This window comes from Ursus americanus, chromosome 21 (genome assembly GCF_024610735.1).
Source record: "Ursus americanus isolate L20-20 chromosome 21, mUrsAme1.1.p, whole genome shotgun sequence".
NCBI classification, from domain to species: Eukaryota; Metazoa; Chordata; class Mammalia; order Carnivora; family Ursidae; genus Ursus; species Ursus americanus.
Window position 1 is genome coordinate 39722058 of NC_142147.1, and position 19297 is coordinate 39741354.

A 19297-nucleotide genomic window follows, 5' to 3' on the forward strand; every position below is an offset into this window, starting at 1 on the left:
AAAGGCCTGGAAAAATGGGGTAGACTCTGTCCCCGAAGAAGTTGGGGTAAGTATCCACACCCTGCTCCATCTGTGGTCCGAGTCCCGTATTTTAGGGAGGACTCAGGAGGTCAAAGTATTTGGACACTTGCTTCACTTCTAATTTGGGTCTATTCCTTCAGTGCTGGGTGGGGTGAGTATGGATGGGGACTTGCTCTTCCGTAGCCCCCCCCCCCCGGTCCCCCCCCCCCCCCCCCCCGCAGCCCTGGAGTGACTGGGGCATTCTGGCACCTAGCAGAGTAGGCTCCCGGCCTGGCCTGGCCTGGCCACAGTGCAGAGAGCAGACAGTGGTGCTGTCAGGTCAGAGCTAGAAGCCAGAAGCCCAGAGGCGCCAGGGTGTTGGGGAGCTGAGTGGGCAGCCCATGGGCCGGGCTGGAGCTGCTGCACAGATCCCTGACCTACTTCCAGGCCCCCTTTCTGTTCTAGGAGCAGCTAAAAATCCATAAATTAAGGAAATTAACTGATGGGGCCTGCGGCATCTTTGTAAGCTATTTAAATCTATAAATTTACAACATCTTCTGCATATATCAAGTAATTGAACTAACTGCAGGGATGTAACTTTAATGAGAAAATTTCCCCCTTCTCCTGTAGTTCGAGCTCTAAAATAAATAAATAAATAAATAAAACCTTCCCTTAGGAGGAAAGTTTCTACTTATTCCCGCGTGGAGAAGTTACAGGAGCGCCGTCCGGGCGCTCTTTCCACGCGCGAGGTGCCCTAGTGAAGGGAAGCAGGCCCTGACTTGGTCCTTCTGCCACCGGCGCCCCCCCACCCCAGCCCCGGGCCGGCCCCGAGCGCCCCCCTCGCCAGTGATCGAGGCCGCTAGAGGGCGTCTAGGTCCGGCTGGAGCTCGGGGTGGGGGCCTCCGCGCAGCTCCGGGCGGGAGCGCACCGCCCTGCAGCCCGAGCCTGCCTCTGGCCCGGGCGTCCCCGGAGCCGGACGGGGGCGCAGTGCAGGCCAGGCGCACTGGAGACTCGGCGCTCCGTTTCCTAGGAGTCGGGAAATGGAGTTGGGGCGGGGGGGAGCGGGCGGGGCGCACGGGAAAGAGGAGAAAGAGGAAGGGGGGGAGGAGGTAGAAGAGGAGGAAGAGGCAGCCGACCCGGCGGCCTGGAAGGGACGCCCCGGGCGCTACCCTCTGCGCCCGGGGGAGTCTTGGCCACAGACGTCTCCACCGCGCCGCACGCGGAAAGGAAATGGCGCGTCTGGCCGCGGGCTGCCGGCCGGGCGCCCCCCGCGCGCCCCTCCCCCGCGGTGGCCGACCGCGTGTCCGCAGACGTCACGGGCGGCGCTGCTCCCCGGCAGAGGGGCAGTCGGGGCCGAGACCCGGGGAGGGAGGCCGTGGAGGGGGAGGGGCAGCCCTGGCCCCCGGCTCCGCTCCAGCCCCGGCCGGCTCGCAGCCCAGTTTCTTCCCAAGTCCCGCCCCTACCCTCGGGCGCCGCGGCGGCGGCTGCTCTCTCCTCTTTGTAACCGAAGAGTCAAGAAATGTGAGAAACGTGCCCTGTGTTACTTATTTGGGAGCCGAAAATTTATGCCCAGCTGAAAGCGCCCGGGGAAATATTACATCAGATGAAATGACAATGATTAAAATCAGCTTCTCCCCCGCCCCCTCCCGAGCCCGGAGGAGGCCCGGGCGCCGCGTGGCCGGCCGGCGGGGGGCGGGGGGCTGGGCGGCGGAGGGCGCGGGGGCCCGGACGCACCGCTCCCGGGAGGGTCCTGGCGGAGGCCCCGGCGGGAAGGCGCAGGCTCCGGGAGAGGCGGGTGGGGATCGCCCGGCGAAAGGAGGGGAAACAGCGCATTTTTGTCGCCGAGCGCGGCAGGCGCGGGCGCGCGGAGCTAATTGCGACTCTAATCCTCTGCCCCGCGGCGCAGCCGAGCCCCGAGCCAGGAGTCGCCGCGCGCTCCCGCTCGCGCTCGCCGCGCTGGGTAATTTGGAGCCGGATCGCTGCCCTTTGCGTCGGGGCTCGGCCGCGACGGGGCGCGGGCTACGGACTGGGGTGGGGGGCTGATTTTCTCGCCAGCAATCAGGGAAGGCCGCTGGAGAGAGAGGAGGGAGGAGAGGAGGTGGGAGCGGCGGGAGGGCAGCCGGAGAGCGGCGCGAAGAGGAGGCGGAGGCGGCGGTGGCGGCGGCGGCGGCCGCGAGGAGGGGAGGAGGCGAGGGGAGGGCGGGGAGGGGAGGCCCCGGCGCGCCGCGCCGCGAGGGGCCGCGCGAAGCGGGGGCCGGGGCGGGAGGGGTGGGTGGGGGGAGGGTTGGGGGCGAGAGAGAAAGTAACTCCAGGACGAGACCGGAGCGACCCGCGCAGCGAGCATAGGCGGCGAGGCTGCGCCCGGCGCCCGAGACCGGCGGCTGCGGGGGGCGGGGGCTGCGCCCGAGCCCGATCCGCCGCTCCGGCTCCGAGGTAAGCCCCGCGCGGACGGCCACCGCTCAGCGCCGCGCACCCCTGTCCCCAAAGTGGCGGCGATACCGAGAAAGTCGCTCGGCTGGGGTTCGGACCTGGGTGGGGGCGGCTGCTTTGTCCCGGTGCCGGGCGGCGGGGGCTGGCGGCGCGGGGGCACCCAGCACAAAGGCCTGGCGCGGGAGGGGGGGATTGCCCACGTGGGCTGGCCCTGGCCCCGGGTGGACCCTCCCCACGCGGGCGGGCGCGGAGCTTCCGGCCGCGCGGGGCGGGATGTGGGGGGGTGTTGCAGGTCCCGGCACTCGGGCCTCAGTGCAGGGCCGAGCGCCCTGCAGGGCCAGCGAGTTTCCGGGGTCAGAACCGGGCTCACGCAGCTGGGGCTTTGGGGCGCATAGGGCCCGGCTTGGCGCCCAAATCAGAAAAAGTCTCTAACGGGACAGATGTGCGTCCTCTGACGCCCACCCCCCGCGTCCGAGACGGGGCGGGAGGGGCGGGCGAGCTGGTAGTGGTCCCAGGTGCACGGGGTCGGGGGCCCAGCGCGCCGCACGGAGACGCGGTGGTCGCCTCCGGCTGGGGCTGCCCGCGGGTCCTCCCTGACCTGGACGCGCGCACGGGGCACACACTCGCAAACGCCCCTCTCCCGTAGCCCAAACGCCTTTCCGTCCTCCCGCGCCCCCCACCTCGACTGCAGAAAGATAAGCTTCAAGTTTTCACTCCGTGTCTCAAATGTGCATGAAGGAATTTAACTGCACGAGTGAATAACAGCATTAGTTTCAATTAATTTTTTTTAAATCCCGGCAACAATAAACTTTGAGAACAAAAGCGCTTTTACGTCCTTAATTAGGCGAGCTTCCCATCTGTGGTCTCTAAGTGTCTGCCTCTTGATTTAACTTTGTCCTCCGCCCCGCCCCCGCCGCACACCCCTCCCCGCCCTGCCAGGCACTTCGGGTTCCGCGGCCACCCCCGCCCCGCGGCGCCGCCGGCCTTGGCCCAGCCGGCTCTGGCCGCCCCGAAGTTCACACCGGCCGGCGGGCTCTGCGGCGGGGCTGGCGCGCACCAGGTGGCACGCTCGCCCCCCTCCGGGCCCACTCCCGCCACCCCCACCCCCCGGACCATTCTGCAGGCCCCTGGCACTCTAGCCCGCGGCTGGCGCCCAGGGCGCAGAGCTGAAGGGAGCTCGGGAGGCGCCTTCTGTTTACCTTTTATGGTTAAAATAACAGCTTAGCAAAGAAGCGACTTCACGAAGAAGCGATTTAGTGAAATCGTCTCAAGCTGCCGCAGCTCAGCCAGTTTAATCACCCCCAGAGAGCTGAACAACTGCGAGCACAATGGGACACAAAATCATTTTGTGTGTAAATGAGCGTGGCATTCTGCTCGCTTCCCTCTGCTCGGGCGGGCGGGGCTCGGCGGCGGCGGCGGCGGGCGGGCACGGGACCCGGGGCTCCCACCGCAGCTCCGAGAAGCAGGTCAGTACCTAGCCAGTTTTGAATCCCGCAGGCCCCGGAGCACACCACACCGCGGAGGCCCCTGCAACAGGCGGTTTGGGCGAGCCTCGGGACGGCCGCTGCGCGCTGGGGCTGGGTCGTGGGGTCGGGGGTTTGCTGGTGGTGTTGAAGGACTGAACTTGTGTCTTACTGCCACCCACTTTTGTGCTTCTGACCGCAGCAGTGGTGTCCGGGAAAGGTCGTTGTCCTGCACAGATGCGTTTGCCCGAGGCAGCCCTGGAGGTTCTGGTCGAGGCGTAAAGCCTGGGGCTTCCAATGGTGAGTTTCTGGTTTGCTGTGAACATCAGGTTGCGCTTGTGGTGGAAAAGAGGCTTGGATGACAATTGGACTGAAGAGCTTTTGTGATGGGTACTTGGTGTTAAATGTCACTTGAGTCGCGTTCCTGGTAGTTGGGAAAACATTGCGCAGTCCGCTTTGATAGAATTTCCATCGGAATTCCTTCCAGCACAGTTTATCCTCAGTGTGGCTTTCCTTCTGACTCCTCCCCCAGCAGAGCTTCCCAGGGCAGGATCACCCATCCTGAGATCTGTTTTGGTCTCAAAGAACTTCCTTGAGATAAGTGACCTGCTTGGCTTTTCTGAGCTGGCCAGAAGTCAGGAATGTCACAAGCAGCAGACCCTGAGTAAACCCCAGTGAGAGTATAAATTAAATATCACTGTCTAGTAGCAAACCCCCCCCCCCAATCCCAGTTTCGTGTCAGGGAACTTTCTAGGACACGAGGGCAGAACAAATCCTGGGAGAGGAACCTTACTTCAATTGGCAGGATTGATGATGCTCATTGGACCTTGGTCCATGTTTTAAAATTGGAGGTTGAATTTCAAGACATAAGTCAAACCTGTAAGAGATAAGTCCAGGGTAGGCTTGCGGGAGCCAGCGTGTGTGGGGTGGGTGGCTGGGTGTGGGTGTTCACTGTGCCCCAGGAGACAGCCTCAAGTCCATGCAAGGGGCTGCCTAGACCTCCACCCCTCCTTCATGCAGTGTCCTAGGGTTCAGGTGGTCGTTGGCATAGAGGAAGGTTGCTGAGTGACTGGGGAGGACCAGGAGAGAGGGTCCATTTGCTGAGCTGCTGACTGTTCCCTTCTGGCCAGCTCTCTAATGCCTGGTGGGGGGGTGATTCCCGAGGGGATCTGGAATACATTAGGCACAGACAAGACCATACTGTGGGTCTGGGGACAAACTGCAGAGGTGCAGGCTAGGCAAACAAAGACAAGTTTCCTCTCTCAGGAGCCCTAGGGAGGAGGTGGCTTCCTGCATGACTTTGGCTCTTCCCCTGGCTTCTGCCAAACGAGGCTGCTCTGTGTCAGGCCATCCACAGACTGCATCTTAACCACGGTGGAGACGGTTTTCAGAGAGGTCCCGGGCTCCCCAGCCCATGGAGGGTGGGGGATCCTCCCTGGGCTGTGGTCCACGGGGTTCTCTGCTGATGCAAGAGGAGACACGCTTGGTAACGCGGCTCTGAACCAAAATACCAGGAAAATCAGATTTGTTCTGAAACATTTTGGGGCAATAATGGTGAGCATATGCTTCAGCACTGTCATTAACCGAATTAGCAGACATGGGGCTGCCCAGAAAACACGTGTGTGAGAGTGTGTGTGTGCGCGCGCGCGCGTGATTTTGTGTGTGTGTGTGTGTGTGTGTGTGTGTGTGTGTGTGTGTGTGAGAGAGCTTTTACGGCTTTGGAACATGGGGACAGGGTAGTGGCGGGTGGAATCTAGAGAGGGCTGTGTGGTGTGGGGGTCCCAGAGAGCACAGGCGGAAAGGATGATTCCAGGCATCTTTGACTCTGGGCGACCGGGCACCCACGACTCCTGAGGAGTAAAAGCCCTGTGGTTTTGTCGGTGCTCCCCACAGATACTCTGGGCAGTGATGGAAGCCTAGATGCCTCACCGCAAGGAGCGGCCGAGCGGGTCCTCGCTTCACGCCCACGGCAGCGCCGGCACTGCGGTGAGAGCCAGCAGGGTGGGCTGGGGCAGCGGCCGGTGGCCCCCTCTTTGCCCTTTTCCCCAGCGCCTGCCTGCTCACCGGCCGCCCGTCCTCACAGCCACCACATTCATGGGATGGCTGTTGACTGGCTGTACGATTATGTATTTTTTGAAACAAAAATGCTCTTAATTTGATGTGAAATTTACTACATGTATAAAACTCAACGCCTTAGGTGCTGAGGAAGTCACTAATTTAGAGGTGTCTCGTTACTGAGACAAACTTGCAAAAACCCCTGAATCCCAATTCACAAATTGGTGATTCGTTTGTCAGGGGATATTTCACATCTAACACATAAGCCCGCGACCTTTAATTAGAATTTTGCAGTTTGTTTTATGCCCCTGGAGGCTGACACCTTGAAAATTTTTTTTCTTGATTTCTTATTGCTAATAAGCATCTTTCTTTTTTCCCTCTGGTACTTTGAAGAAAATGATGCAAATACACTTAATTACAGTGGTGGCCATAATTTGTCAGCTGAATATGTGATCAGGCACAGGCAGAAGTGATCTGATTAGATCTGTGATCACATTGGCAATAAAGGGAGTGCACGGCTCTGTCGTGGAGAAACTCTTGTTCTCGCCTTGTCTCCATCTCCAGGAGGGAGGAAGCATGTCCCGGTTATCTCTTACCCGGTCGCCCGTGTCTCCCCTGGCTGCCCAGGGCATCCCGCTGCCAGCCCAGCTCACCAAGTCCAACGCGCCTGTGCACATCGACGTGGGAGGCCACATGTACACCAGCAGCCTGGCCACGCTCACCAAGTACCCCGACTCCAGGTAAGAGCCAAGCCCCACGTGGCACCAGGCGTACCATGGCTCCTGGCAGCATCGGCCGCCTGCTGCCAGTGGGGTCTGTCTCCTCTGCCAGCCAACAGGCAGGCTCTCCAGGGCCCACCTGCTCTCCCAGACCTGGGGCACTAGGGTTCCGGAGGCCAAGACTGCATCTCGAAAGATGCTTTTATACAAGGACTTGTGATCCTGTGTTGGTGGCATCAAAAGTGCCGGGTGGAGCTTCTGACCCACCGGCAGAAGCCCCTCATTCAGAGCCAGCCCCACCTGAAACTGGCCAGCAGCTGGCTGGGGAATCTCAGGCACCTTTGGGTTCCTCTGGACTGAGACTCAGGTCTGGCCTTTGCAGAGGATCATTTGTGAGCCACGCTGTGTACTCCTTGGGATGGTGTTGGAGAGAAGTACTGAATCCTATTTCCTACTCCAACCCTCGGTTAAGTACATAAGGGGAGGGAGGAGTGGGAGTTGCAATTTGCCATCGTTGTCTGTTTGAGCGGCCCCTGCTAGACCCTGAGGGGTAGCAGCAGGGTCCCTTGGGCGGGGCCGGGGGGTGACTAGGTAGGAATTCCAGGATGTTCAGACACATCCGGGGCTGTGGATAAACATGAGCCTCATACCCCCGTCCGCAGTCGAATTGTCTGTGACCAGGAGCCTCCCAGCAGGGCACCTTGCTGTCTGCCCAGCTCCCTGGAGCTCCTTGGGCCCATTTGTGGCAGGTGCTCGGCGCCGCCGGCTCCCCAGCTCCTGCCACTTGGGCATGACCCTCCCGGGGGCAGACCTGGTTTCCTGTTGGCATAGCAGCAGGGCTGACAGGAGCAGGAATGGGTCTCTGAACATCTCCTGGAGGTGACACAGCGTGCGGCTCGCAGAGCCCATGACTGCTTGCTTCTGGCACGGCGAGACAGCCACCATGGAGGGCTGAGCAGCAGGAGGGCCAAGGCTGCAGGGTATCGCCCTTGTTTTATACATTTAAAAAAAAAAGAGAGGAGTTAATTAATCCCCCAGACACCGAGGGATCATCTCTGGGAAGCTTTCTTGTCAGTCGGCCTTGTCGCCGGTGCGGTGGCTCAGCGCCGAGGCTTCCGAGTGCGTGGCACCTTGAGGAGGGCCGGGGTGGAGCCACCGCAGGGGCAGGAAGGCTCTCTCGAGGAGCCAGTGCTGGAGGTGGGTATAGCGTCCAGTGCGAAGCTGGGGAGTCCAGGGCACAGGTGGCAGTGGGGACTCCATTCCCTCAGCCCAACAGAGGCTAGGCCTGGGGCGCTTGTGAACCCGGGGCCTTGAGGGGGCAGCAGCCACGAGGCCACACCAGCAGTGCCGGCCTGCGCGCTCGCTTGCGGAGCTCTGTCTAGGATGGGAGATGGATTCTGCTTATTTAATTTCAATTTTGCCTTCTGCGGCATTCCCGAGTTGTTTGAGATAGATCATCCCTTAATCGGCTGACGACGTTTGTGAGTGAAATTCATAAAACCCTTGCCCACAACCTCTCTGAAGAGTGTTTCTTGAAATCAGACACTTGCCTTTCTAGAGTAATCACAGCTCAGGCCTGCGGGGAATGGCTGCCTCATTCTCGTCTTCAGGCTGCTGCCTGGGATCAGCAAGGGCAGGGGCCAGCCCTCTCCGCACCCCTTCCCCACCCACGGTGCGGCTCCTCCTTGCCCGTCCTCCTGCTCTGCGCTCGGGCAGCCCCTCTCACTGGGGGGACGGAGGCCCCTGTGGCCCCGTGATCTGGCATGTGGGACCCTCGGCAGCAGGATGTGCCCAGAGGGGGTGGCGGTCTGCATTCTTTCCCCGGGGCCGGGGCTCTGAGATGAATCTGTCTTTCTTGCCTGGATGGCTTCTGGCTCAGGGGAGAGCTGCTCCCTGGGCCTGAAGCTTTGGCCTAGAGGCCAAGGGGTAGCGTGACCCGTAGGAGAGTCAGGCAACAGTGGGTCAGGCCGGGCTTGGAAAGTGGGTTGGACAGCTGTGCTGGCAAGAGCCCCTCAGATCGCTCTCGTCCTTCTTTAAGTGAATCATTAAAATTAAAAAACATTTTTTCACCAATCCTGGAAACCAATACCAATCCCTCACCCAGTGGCACTGATGTATGAGTCACCAAGAGAGGGAGAAGTAAGGGTACTGAGATCACCCCAGGGGGGCCTGGGTATCAGGCAAGTCCTGCCTGGCAGTGCCGTGAGACCAGGGGGCTGGTGCCCCATAGCCGCGGGTCCCTGAGCCCACAGGACTATGCCCTTGCTTCTGGTTCTTGGCTCCTCAGGGCTGTTGGCTCCGACAACAGGGAGCAGGTGCCGCCACTGGCTGGCCCAGAAGCCGCCATTAGCCCGCACCCAGAAAGAGCAGAGCACGGCGGCCCAGGGCTGCCGGACATCCATTAGCTGCTGCCGTCACAGTCCCAAGCTGGTGTCCGTGCTGGCTGTGGGAAGCAGCAAATTAAGCCAGGAGCTCCAGAACAAATAAAACCTTCCCCTGAAACATGCAGGAAATTGGAGCCAAAGCTTTAAAAAAAAGACGACCTCTGTCAGCTGGGGTCAGAACTGGCCAGATTATTCAATGAAGGACTTCCGAACCCTGCAACCTCTGTCAGAGGGTGACCCAGGGAAGGAGCTGGCTCTCAAGACCCTGCTGGTGGAGGGGGGTCCTTTTGTGGCAATTGTCCTACGCTGTCCTCAACCTACTCACATCCTTGGTAGCCTCAGACCCCGAGAGCATGAAAAGCCTTTGTTCTTCGAAGGGACACTGATGGTAATAGCTAGAAACAGTCTTAAAATAAGGCCGATTGAGAACCTTCTAGCCTTGGACCAATAAGACAGCCTAGAGCCTAGCCAGCCCTGGAATGTGGGGGCCCTAGACCAATGGGATGGTGTGGAACCCAGCCCTGGCATCAGAGAGACTGGCAACATAGCCAGTCCTAGAACATTGCTGCAGAGTGTTTGAGCTCAACCAGGAAGGGTGGAGAAAGTTCCACAGGGAGGCTGAGGCTTTGGTCTGGCCGGCTTGCTTGTGGATATGGTTCTTCCTTCTTCCTACCAGTGCCATGTGTGGGCCCTCTGCTGTCTGGTGAGGACAGCTCATGGGACCAGGCAGCCTTGCTCAGTCCCGTCTGCCTCTGGGGTCCTGGATGGCCCTCGTTCTGACATCTGAATGTCCAAGCTCCACTGAGGCTAGGCCTTGGGGTCTTTGGCAGCTGGACTAGACCTTGGAACCCACAAGGCCTCCCAGCAGCGGCTGTGGTCCCCAGGCCTGGGAAGTTGAGAGGGCTCAGTGGCCTTCGGAGTCCTGAGATGAGTCGTATCCGGGTGACTGCAGTACTGGTTCCACAGGCCCGGGCCTCTCCACACCTCATCCTAGGCTCTGGGCTGCTCACGCCTATCCATGAGGCAGCCTTGCCCTCTACACGGCCCTGCTGGGACCGGGGCTCGGCCATGTGCGCAGAGTGAGAAGAGGTGAGTGCATGGCTACTGCACACCTGGGCAGGCCCTCACGGCCAGTGCCTTGAGTGTGCCAGGCCAGCAGAGTGGAGGACAGTGCAAACGGGAGGCCCTGAGAGACGCTTTGGGGATTCTCACCCCTCAGCTTCTGCCCAGCTCGTGTGCCCTGGCTCACAATGGCAAGGCAGGGCAGGGCCTTAGGAGCGGGGATCTGGGGCGCACAGAGGACTGGGCTGTTGGTGGAGAGGGGAGCCTCCCTGGAGGGTCCTCGCTGGCACAGGTGGTGAGTCGGGAGCCTTGGGCACCAGCTGTCCCAGGCCGGGGCCACCGCTCTCCCGGGCTGTGCACACATGCTGTCACTGTGGCAGGGTTTTGCTGGTAGGTGCCGTGCCTGCTGAAGGGATTCTGGAGGTCCCCTGAGGGGACCCTGCCAAACTCCCACCTGTTCCTGAGTCCAACTCTTGGCTGTCCCCAGCCCTCTTTGGGGCTCCTAACTGTCCACAGCCAGGCCTGGGGTCAGCAGGAAACTTAGCCAAATAGGGCCGGCTGCCCTGGGCATTAGAGAGGCCCCAGCCCTCCTCCCTGGAGTGGACGGGGACAGGCAGGGGCTCCCTGCAAGCTTCCCGAAAGTCCTGTGTTGCCGTGAGACGGGCGACCTGTCTCCTGCCAGGGTGCACACCTGTTTCTGTGTGTGTGCACACCTGTTTGTGTGTGCACACCTGTTTCTGTGTGTGCACGCACAGGCGTATGGGTACATACCGAGTGCGTGTATGTACATAGACCGAGGTGTGTGTGTACATGTTTACACCGCAGCTCGTGTGCAAGCACACTGTTGAGCGTGTGAGCGTGTGCTGCCCGCCTGCCTGCCTCTCTTCCTCCCCTTGGGCCCCCCGAGTGGCTGTGTGTGGTTTGTCTAATCTGTCGAGCATACAGAGTGGTGTCTCTGGGTGGTTCGTGTTGGCTGGAATGGCCTCTGCCTGGGTGTGTCTCGGTCTGCCTGTGATTCGTGTGTTGCAAGGGAGGGGACCATGTGATCCTGGGCCTGTCGCCCAAGTGCATCCCATTCACGTGGGGCGGGTGAGGTGGGTGTGACCCAAGACAGCCTTGCCCGGTCTACATGTGTTCACTGGGCGTGGGGCCGTGGGCTGGGGTATCTGATGGCTGGTAGGAGTTTTCGGGGTGGGTCTGCCTGGCAAGGGTTCGTGTGCGTGAGGCAAGGAAGCTGCTCTGTCTGGGTCTCGCTCTAGTTTTCCAGGCCTGGAACGTGTCGGTGGGCGGGTGCGAGCCGCCAGGTGTGTCTCTCTCTGGCTGGGACTTGTGAGTGTCGGCCGGGTACGGAGCACGTGCTGGTGGCCTGTCTGGCTGTGTCCTGACGGCCCACGGTGTGTGCAGACGTCTGTGGTGCCTGGCACAGTCCCAGGGTGACGCACGTCAGGCCCCTTGCCCCTGCAGGGGGAAGGGGGCAGGCCCGGAGGCCTGGCCTTGCGTCAAATACCCCACTCTCCCTCTTTCCCAGAATAAGCCGCCTCTTCAATGGCACCGAGCCCATCGTCCTGGACAGTCTGAAGCAACATTACTTCATCGACCGGGATGGGGAGATTTTCCGCTATGTCCTGAGCTTCCTGCGGACGTCCAAACTGCTGCTCCCGGATGACTTCAAGGTAAGTCTGCAGCCGGCAGCTCCCCTGCGCTGTGTGTGCGGTGGCGTTACACAGGGGACGCTGTGACTTAATAAATGGACCCATGGTCGTCATGGCAACCATAAAAAGTTAACCGATGAAGCCGAGGGCTAAATCAGTTTTTCTAAACTAATTTTGTTTTCTCACATTTTTAGCTTATTTATCAGGGTGTAACAACAATCAAGCGGCGGCACTTACCCCGTTTCGTTTGCCGCGTTGAAGGACAGTCGTGTGCCATAGTTATGGGAGTTAGAGCTTCCTACGTGTTCCTTGTTGGCAGCTTGCAGGGAAACCCTGATCCAAACCAAAGACCTTTTAAACAAAAGGTTACCCCCAGGTCCCGGGGCGAGCCTGTCCAGGGCAGCCGACCTGGTTCCAAGAGGCCTGCCTCCGTGCTGGGCCCCTCCGCGGCACCGGGGATCCCCGAGGAAGGAAGCTCAGGCCTGGCTCGAGCCAGCAGATGTCCTTCCTTCCTTCCTGCACCCAGAGGCCCAGGGGCCCTGGGGCTGTTTTGTCCTCCATGCAACTGATACTGTATGCCAACAACGAAAGACAGGCCAGAGACAGTGAAACGTGGGCAGACGTGGGTCCTGTCCCCTTAGCGCTTACAATCTAGTGAGAAAGCTAGTGTTGTACAACAGCATGTATGGATTCCCTGGGGGGACAAATGTTCCTTAGAAGTAGAGAGTGTGGTGAAGGGGAACCATGGAGAATCCAGCCCCAGGGGGTTTGGAGGGAAGGATGCTTCTCCGGGTGAGGGAGGAAGAGGGGCAGACAAGTGTGAGCACCTTGATGAGGGGGCAGGGTGGCAAGAAGCTTGAACCCTTCCAGAACCAGAGAGAAGGTGTCAGCCTGAGGCTGTATGAAGGGGGAGGGGAAAGGAAGCTGCCGTTTGAGGTGGGACCTTGGTGGGGGCCTCAGCATTTGGCATTTTACCCAGAATGCAATGGAAGGGTTGTGAGCAGGGAATGACCATCAGGTTTGCCAGTCAGAAGGACAGCCCTGGCTGCTGTGTGGGGAAGGGTGCAGTAAGGGTTGGGGGGGGGGGGAGCAGGAGGCCGAGGGAGGTTTCCTGAAGGCCTTGGTCCAGGTGGGAGGCAGCAAAGATAGAGCAAAGCGGCAGATTAGATTTCTGTTTAGGAACTGGCCACAGAAGGCTGTAGTGTGGATCGGTGGGGGCTATGGGGAGCCTTGAGGCTGCCTCCTGGCCTTTGGCTTGGGTCCTGAGTGGATGCATGGAGGCCCAGGGGTGGAACAGGCTGGAGGGAGCGTTGCACCTCACTCCTGCATGGAATTGGCGGGGGGGGGGGGGGGCATTGGGCGGAGATGTTCTGCACTATAAGGAAAAATGTGTGCGGATATCATTTAAAACCTCGGGAGTGGATGAGAGCAGATGCCCAGGATGGAGCCCTGAGGAACCCCAGTGGAGGGACAGGATGGGTCCCTGATAGACGGCAGGCCCGGATAGGAGCTAGAACTTGGGCTTCCCTCCGAGTGGTTCCAGAGGCTGGTGCCAGCAGGTGGAAGACACTGAGGGCCTGTGGGGTGGGCCCTGCTTTGGGGGTTGGGTCTCCTTGCTTCTTCGCCAGGGATTCTCAGGCTCACCAGCCACCCTTGAGCTCAGCCCCAATGAGTGGCCCAAGTCCTGGGTCCTAAGCTACTCAGGGCCAGGGCAAATATGGGTGTGCATGTGTTTGGGGGACAGTTGGTGTAAGCATCCCAGCCTGGGAGTGGGCTGCCTGGAGGTGGGCTTCCCACTCCCAGACACCTCCTCAGCCTGCCTGCTAGGGCAGGATGGGCCTGGCACTTGGCAGATTTTGTCGTCCCTTAGACCCCAGCCCCTTCTCTGAGCTGGGTGTTTATGTCCACTTTATAGACAGGGAAACTGAGGCTCTGAGAAGGTCAGTTATTGACCATCAGAGGCCTTAGGGCTGGTAGATAGCATGCCAAAAAATCCCACCCAGGCAGGTCTGCTTTGCCTCCCTGCTGGGCTTTGAGCTCCCCACCCCCACCCCCCGCCAGCCCCAGGCCCTGCAATGAGGATGCTGCTGCCCTGTGCCTGGCCCAGCCTCTCCTCTCTGGGATTCTAAGAAGGCAGCAGGTCCCCAGGCATAGGCACAGCCCTCAGGCTCCACTAGTCCAGCCCCCTAGGTCTTTCCAGAGGCCCCTCTCTGCTCCAGGGACTTGAGGCCCATTGGAAGAGCACAAGGTTATCTGGCAAAGGTGCGCGCCAGCTGCTGTTTGGGTTAAGGCTAGACTCCCAGGCTTGTACACATTCACCTGAGCCTCATTCTCCCCATCTGTACAGTGGGTACAACCATCCCAGTCCACACTGAGCCGTGGGGGTCGCAGCTCTACGGAATTGCATGGGGCAGGGCACGTGGGGGGCCGGAGTCGGAAAGAGCTGCCCGCACCTGCAGCCATCCGGTCTGCGCATGCCCACAGGACTTCAGCCTGCTGTACGAGGAGGCGCGGTACTACCAGCTGCAGCCCATGGTGCGGGAGCTGGAGCGCTGGCAGCAGGAGCAGGAGCAGCGCCGCCGCAGCCGTGCCTGTGACTGCCTGGTGGTGCGGGTCACGCCGGACTTGGGTGAGCGGATTGCGCTCAGTGGCGAGAAGGCCCTCATCGAGGAGGTCTTCCCCGAGACCGGGGACGTCATGTGCAACTCTGTCAACGCCGGCTGGAACCAGGACCCCACGCACGTCATCCGCTTCCCGCTCAACGGCTACTGCCGGCTCAACTCCGTGCAGGTGAGGGTTGCGCCCGCCCCGCCCGCCTCACCCCTGGCTCCCCCTGGCCCTCCGGCAGCGGGGCTAGGTGGAGGGAGGCGCGGTCCCTGAAACGGTGAAGCCCTCCCGTGCCATCTTACAGAAAAGGCAACAATGTGTCGATGCATAATTTATGTCCCGCTCATAATTAAATGATGGCGCCTGGGGGATGGACTTAAAAAAATTGATCTGTGCTTTTTTTTTTTTTTTTCCAAAAGGATGTTCTATAAAAATGGCCCAGAGTATTTTCAACAAAGTGTGCTTCATTTGACACCCAGAGTCTGCCTTTCGATTCAAATTAAACCCAGGCCATAGGAGGGGGCAGGTCAGAGGCTGAGCGAAGGTGGCCTGGAGCCCCCTTGCTCACCCTGCTGACCCACGGCCACAGGCACACAGACGGCTGCCCAGAGCCGTTCTGAGCTGGCCTTCCTCAGATGGGTCTCAGAGTTGGGGAGCCCCAGATGGATGGGGCCTGTTCTGCACCAGCTCTTCCAGACCCAAGAGCAGATTCCTATTTCAGACTTAGGGCAGAGTGGCCATTGTGGGGGGAGAGTGCTCCCCCCCTCCCCCATGCACACATTCCACAGGCTGTCAGTCAGAACTTGCTACTCGTTTGACACAGGTGTCAGACACAGTGATGGGACCCGCCCCCTCACAGAGGCACCAACCCACGTGGACATGGAGGCCTGTAGAGACTCAGACACCAAGAGGGCTCCTCCTCCTCCCCACCCCGAGTTCCCTTGAGCTGATGAGCCCCCAGGCCTCAAACCATCTGGGACTCACAGCTCAGGGAAGCAGGTGGCTGCCCAGAGGCCAGGGGCAGGGTCTCTATTATTGAGTCAGGCCTCAGTGAGGTGGGGGAGGGGGGCTGGGACCACATGTCTGGAGGGAGAGGGACAGGTTACACCGTGGAGAAGAGAGAAGGGGCCCAAAGTCTCTTTCTGCCTCTGGATCAAGGCTGTGGACCCCTGAGAGGAGCAGGGTGGGGTTGCCTTTCCCAGGTTTGGTCACTCGAGGGGACCCGGGGTCTGGCTGCTCCCATCCCTCCTGCGGTTACTCAAATAGTGGTTCTGCAGGGCGGTCTCTCTCGTGAGATCTTAACAGGAGAAGGTAGCTTGCCCTGGCTAATGCCCACCTGCCCGCAAGGCCAAGCCGGGCAAACTCTTCTGCAGCGGGGCATTGCTGACCCTTCTTTCTTCCGCGGCAGGTCCTGGAGAGGCTGTTCCAGAGGGGTTTCAGTGTGGCTGCGTCCTGTGGGGGTGGCGTGGACTCCTCCCAGTTCAGCGAGTACGTGCTCTGCCGCGAGGAGCGGCGACCGCAGCCCACGCCCACTGCGGTCCGGATAAAGCAGGAGCCCCTGGACTAGGCCCTGCCTCAGTGCCCACCTGAGGCCATCTGGCCCTGGGGACCCCCCAGGGACCTGGAAACAGTGCTGGGAAGTTCTGCCTCTGCCCGCTTAGCAGTGGGCATGAGACTGAGGGTGGGGCTGGAGGGTCCAAAGCCAGCCCGGGGAGCCCCAGGTATCATGGCAACAGAACTTGGGGTGCCGGAGTCACGCCCACCGAAGGACTGTTGATGTGACCCAAAGATGCTGCGGTTGGAACAGTTCTCTGGGCACTTCGGCTCCCCAGCCCGGCGCGGCCTTCTCCGAGGCGGGGTCAGCAGGGGCCAGCGGGCCCACGCCCGAGGAGCCGTCCATCCTTCTCCACGCGTGGCAGACTCCGCTGGGTCTCCTTGCTTCACAGATGGCTTATTTTTCTACAGTATTTAAGATGGAAGGAACTAACCGCACAAGCCAGAGAGGCCGACAAGGACAAACGCTTCTTCATCTGGTGCTCAGTTCGTCGCTGGACGGGCAGCGCGCCCCCGCGGCAGAGGAGCTCCTGGGCGCTGGGGCCCGGGTGCCCGCAGAGTGGGGCTCGGAGACTTCTAGTCCCTGCTCCAGAGACAGACGCAAGAATGGCAATGCCATAGGAACTGAAGCAGGGCCCCCAGGAGGGCAGGGCTGCCGGGAGGGGGGCTGTGTGGGTGTGGGGGATGGATGGCTCTGGAACCATCTGAGACCCTCCCCTTTGCTGCCACCCAGGGTGCAGGCCACACTTGGCGAGTCGCCCGACCTACTAATTACCTGGGGGCTTCCAGTCCTGTCTGAGCGTCCTCACACCTGGGCTTCTGCATAAGTCTCTCCCCATCCAGACCAGCCACGGGGCCACACCGCATCCTTACCTCAGGAATGGGCCCCATGGTGAAGGGGCCCATGTGTCAGCAGCATCCTCTGGGTCCCCAGCTCAGGAAGCCGTCCCCAGCTCCGATTTTCCCACACAAATATGCACACTGAATTTGAATTAAACTGTTAACACTAGCCTGCCGATGAGACTGGGACCCAAGGCGTACCTGGGGCTCCGGATTCCAACAAGGACCGGCCCGAGGAGTCCTCCCAGACGACAGGCACAGAGATGGACACCCCCGGCCCTGTCCCCCTTCCGTGCGCACTGGCTCTACCCGGGTGGGGAAGTCTCGGAGCGGCGCCCCAGCCGACCCCGCGCTGTGTACGATGCCTGTAGACTTGTATATGACTCCTTTAATATTGTAAAGATGCTGATGTATAATTGGGTGTTTGTGTAAACACATTACGTTCCTACTTCATGCCATAAATGATGCTCTAAAGCGAACGACTCAGGCTCCGTCCTGTGCAGAAGCGGCAGCCGGATCCCTCCTGCCATGCGGTGCGGTGTGGTTTGGGGACGGGGTTCCCCGCCATCCGGGAGAACCAGCGGACCCCCCCCCCCCCCCGCGCCACGCAGCCATAGCTGGGGGAGGGGGAGGGGCAGGGTCCTGAACGGCCGTTATTTATTGCATTTGGGTGTTTCCTCTCTGCTGTGCCTGCCTGTCCCCTTTGGGGAGCACAGATTCTGAATTCTGAGTCACAGCCCCGAACCAGATGCGATCTGGGGGAAGGCAGACAGAAGGTCTCCAGGGGCTTTTGATCCAAGTCTTAAATGCTTGAGATTTTTCCCTCCCTGGCTCTGGGTTGAGGTCGGCGTCCTCTTAGCGCCCCACAAAGCAGCAGAAGGTGGCCATCCATGGTTCGGGCCAGCCAGGAGCCCTCGCAGCCCTCAGCATAAGCGCAGGCCGCCAGAGCGCGGAACAAGGCCTCAGTGTGCCTCTTCCCCGGGGTAGGCCTCCCGTGTTAATGAGTCTTTTTGTATTTTTCCTCAAAGCCCTTATGTTCTAACCCACGAGGACCCTTTTACATGCCCGGTAAGGGGCACCAGCTTCAACCTGCCTGCAGGACGGGAGCACAGAACAGCCTCAGCCCGTCGGAGGCCACAAAGCAGACGCCATCCGCGGTACAATCTACTTTGCCGGACAGACTTGCTGGCCTTCTCTGCTTAGCAACGCGCCTACGGTTGGCACATCTGCATTTTGGCATCTGAGGCTCACGTCTGAGAGGAGGAGAAAGTGTTGTGTTTATTAGAAAGGAAGTCTTGTGAAAACAGCTCAGTGCTGCGTGCGTTTTTGGATTTTTCTGGTATGATAGCCAGGATGGTTACTGGTTGCTGGAGATCCCCTAACATTTGGGAGCAGACTCTCTTTTTGACACACCATTGTGCTGAAAAAACAACAATGAAAAGAGTAACGACCTTAACTGAGTGTTACTCCTATGTCTTTGCTAATGAAGTAAAATCAGGAAGTCGATTTCACATAAATTGGGAAATTTCTGAATCTGTAGAGATATCCTATGCTCCCTTAGTAATGCTAAAATTCTGATATATATAGTCCCCATAAGCAGCACAAATTAGTGATTTCTTTAAAACATTTTTATACTTCTGGAATGACTATATTGTAAGTAATCTTTTGATCAAATACCAGCAGCGTAAATGTTTCTTCTGTTCCTCATGAGCCTCAAAACTGATTATTTATGATAAGCGACCGGAGAGAGAACTCTGCCAACACGGTCCAACCTCTGCCAGGGCAGGGGAGAACCGGACAAGCCACAGCACGTGGCTTCTGCCACTGTCCTGCTCACACGGGGCTCGAAGCCAGGTCACAACACTAAATATCTTTTAAAAAGTGTTGTTGTTTTTTTTTTTAAGCTACCACTTGACTGTGTTCCTTAGAATAAATAAAGGCTATTTTATAAATTACACAAGCAGCTCTAGTGCTTTGTTTCTAATCCACAGAGGCAGCCACAAGAAAGGACTCTGGTCTAAATGATTCTGAAACCACCACTCCTCACACCTGGGTCTTGGCTTGGCCAATGAATTGGACCCCGATCAGCCCAAGTCCCAAATCCTGACCTGATCTGAGGAGCTGCCATGGAGAGCTGGGCCCTAAGCTGCACGGTCCCCAGGCAGCCTAGCGTGCACCATGCTGGTAGACCTGGGAACGAGGGCAGTGAAGGCATAGGCTTCCTTTAGCTCTCCCAAACCCCCAGCCTTTTGCACTATACTGACTGTGTGTGTGTATTTGTGTGTGTATATGTGTGAACCAAACCAGTACATTTGGAAAATGGGCAGAGAAGCACAGATATGAGCAGTGGGGGACAGGATCTCCACTGAGCCCCTGACCAAGGAAAAGACTAATTTGGCTGAGCCCAGCAGAGCCTAATGAGCATAGGTTTGGGGGGCCACCCTTTTTCCCATTCAGGAGGCAGACCTGTGTTCGCTGGGAAGATGGACCATCTACTAAGATGGCCCCAGCCCGTTGGGTCCTGTCCTCCC

At 59.5% G+C, this 19297-nt stretch overlaps 1 protein-coding gene across 8 annotated transcripts; it reads left to right on the forward strand.

The window, feature by feature from the left end:
* The first annotated feature begins 2277 nt into the window (after positions 1–2277).
* On the forward strand, positions 2278–17245 carry KCTD15 (potassium channel tetramerization domain containing 15). 8 transcript variants are annotated; one of them, XM_045796179.2, is made up of 7 exons: positions 2278–2433; positions 4096–4193; positions 5787–5879; positions 6513–6688; positions 11642–11786; positions 14250–14555; positions 15781–17245. In XM_045796179.2, the coding sequence occupies exons 3-7, from the start codon at positions 5814–5816 to the stop codon at positions 15937–15939; spliced, it is 852 nt and encodes a 283-aa protein (XP_045652135.1). In that variant the 5' UTR covers positions 2278–2433; positions 4096–4193; positions 5787–5813; the 3' UTR covers positions 15940–17245. The 8 variants fall into 8 exon arrangements, with proteins under 8 accessions (XP_045652135.1, XP_087726803.1, XP_045652137.1 ...); XM_087870677.1 differs by having other exon boundaries at positions 6576–6688; XM_045796181.2 differs by having other exon boundaries at positions 4099–4193.
* Positions 17246–19297: the final 2052 nt, after the last annotated feature.

What these genes read in the sequence shown, in the direction of transcription:
- KCTD15 (XM_045796179.2), top strand. Translation starts at nt 5,814, where the DNA reads ATGCCTCACCGCAAGGAGCGGCCGAGCGGGTCCTCGCTTCACGCCCAC. An exon ending in ACCAAGTACCCCGACTCCAG is followed by an intron (nt 6,689 to 11,641) that starts GTAAGAGCCAAG and finishes CCTCTTTCCCAG; the next exon opens with AATAAGCCGCCTCTTCAATG. An exon ending in GCCGGCTCAACTCCGTGCAG is followed by an intron (nt 14,556 to 15,780) that starts GTGAGGGTTGCG and finishes CTTCCGCGGCAG; the next exon opens with GTCCTGGAGAGGCTGTTCCA.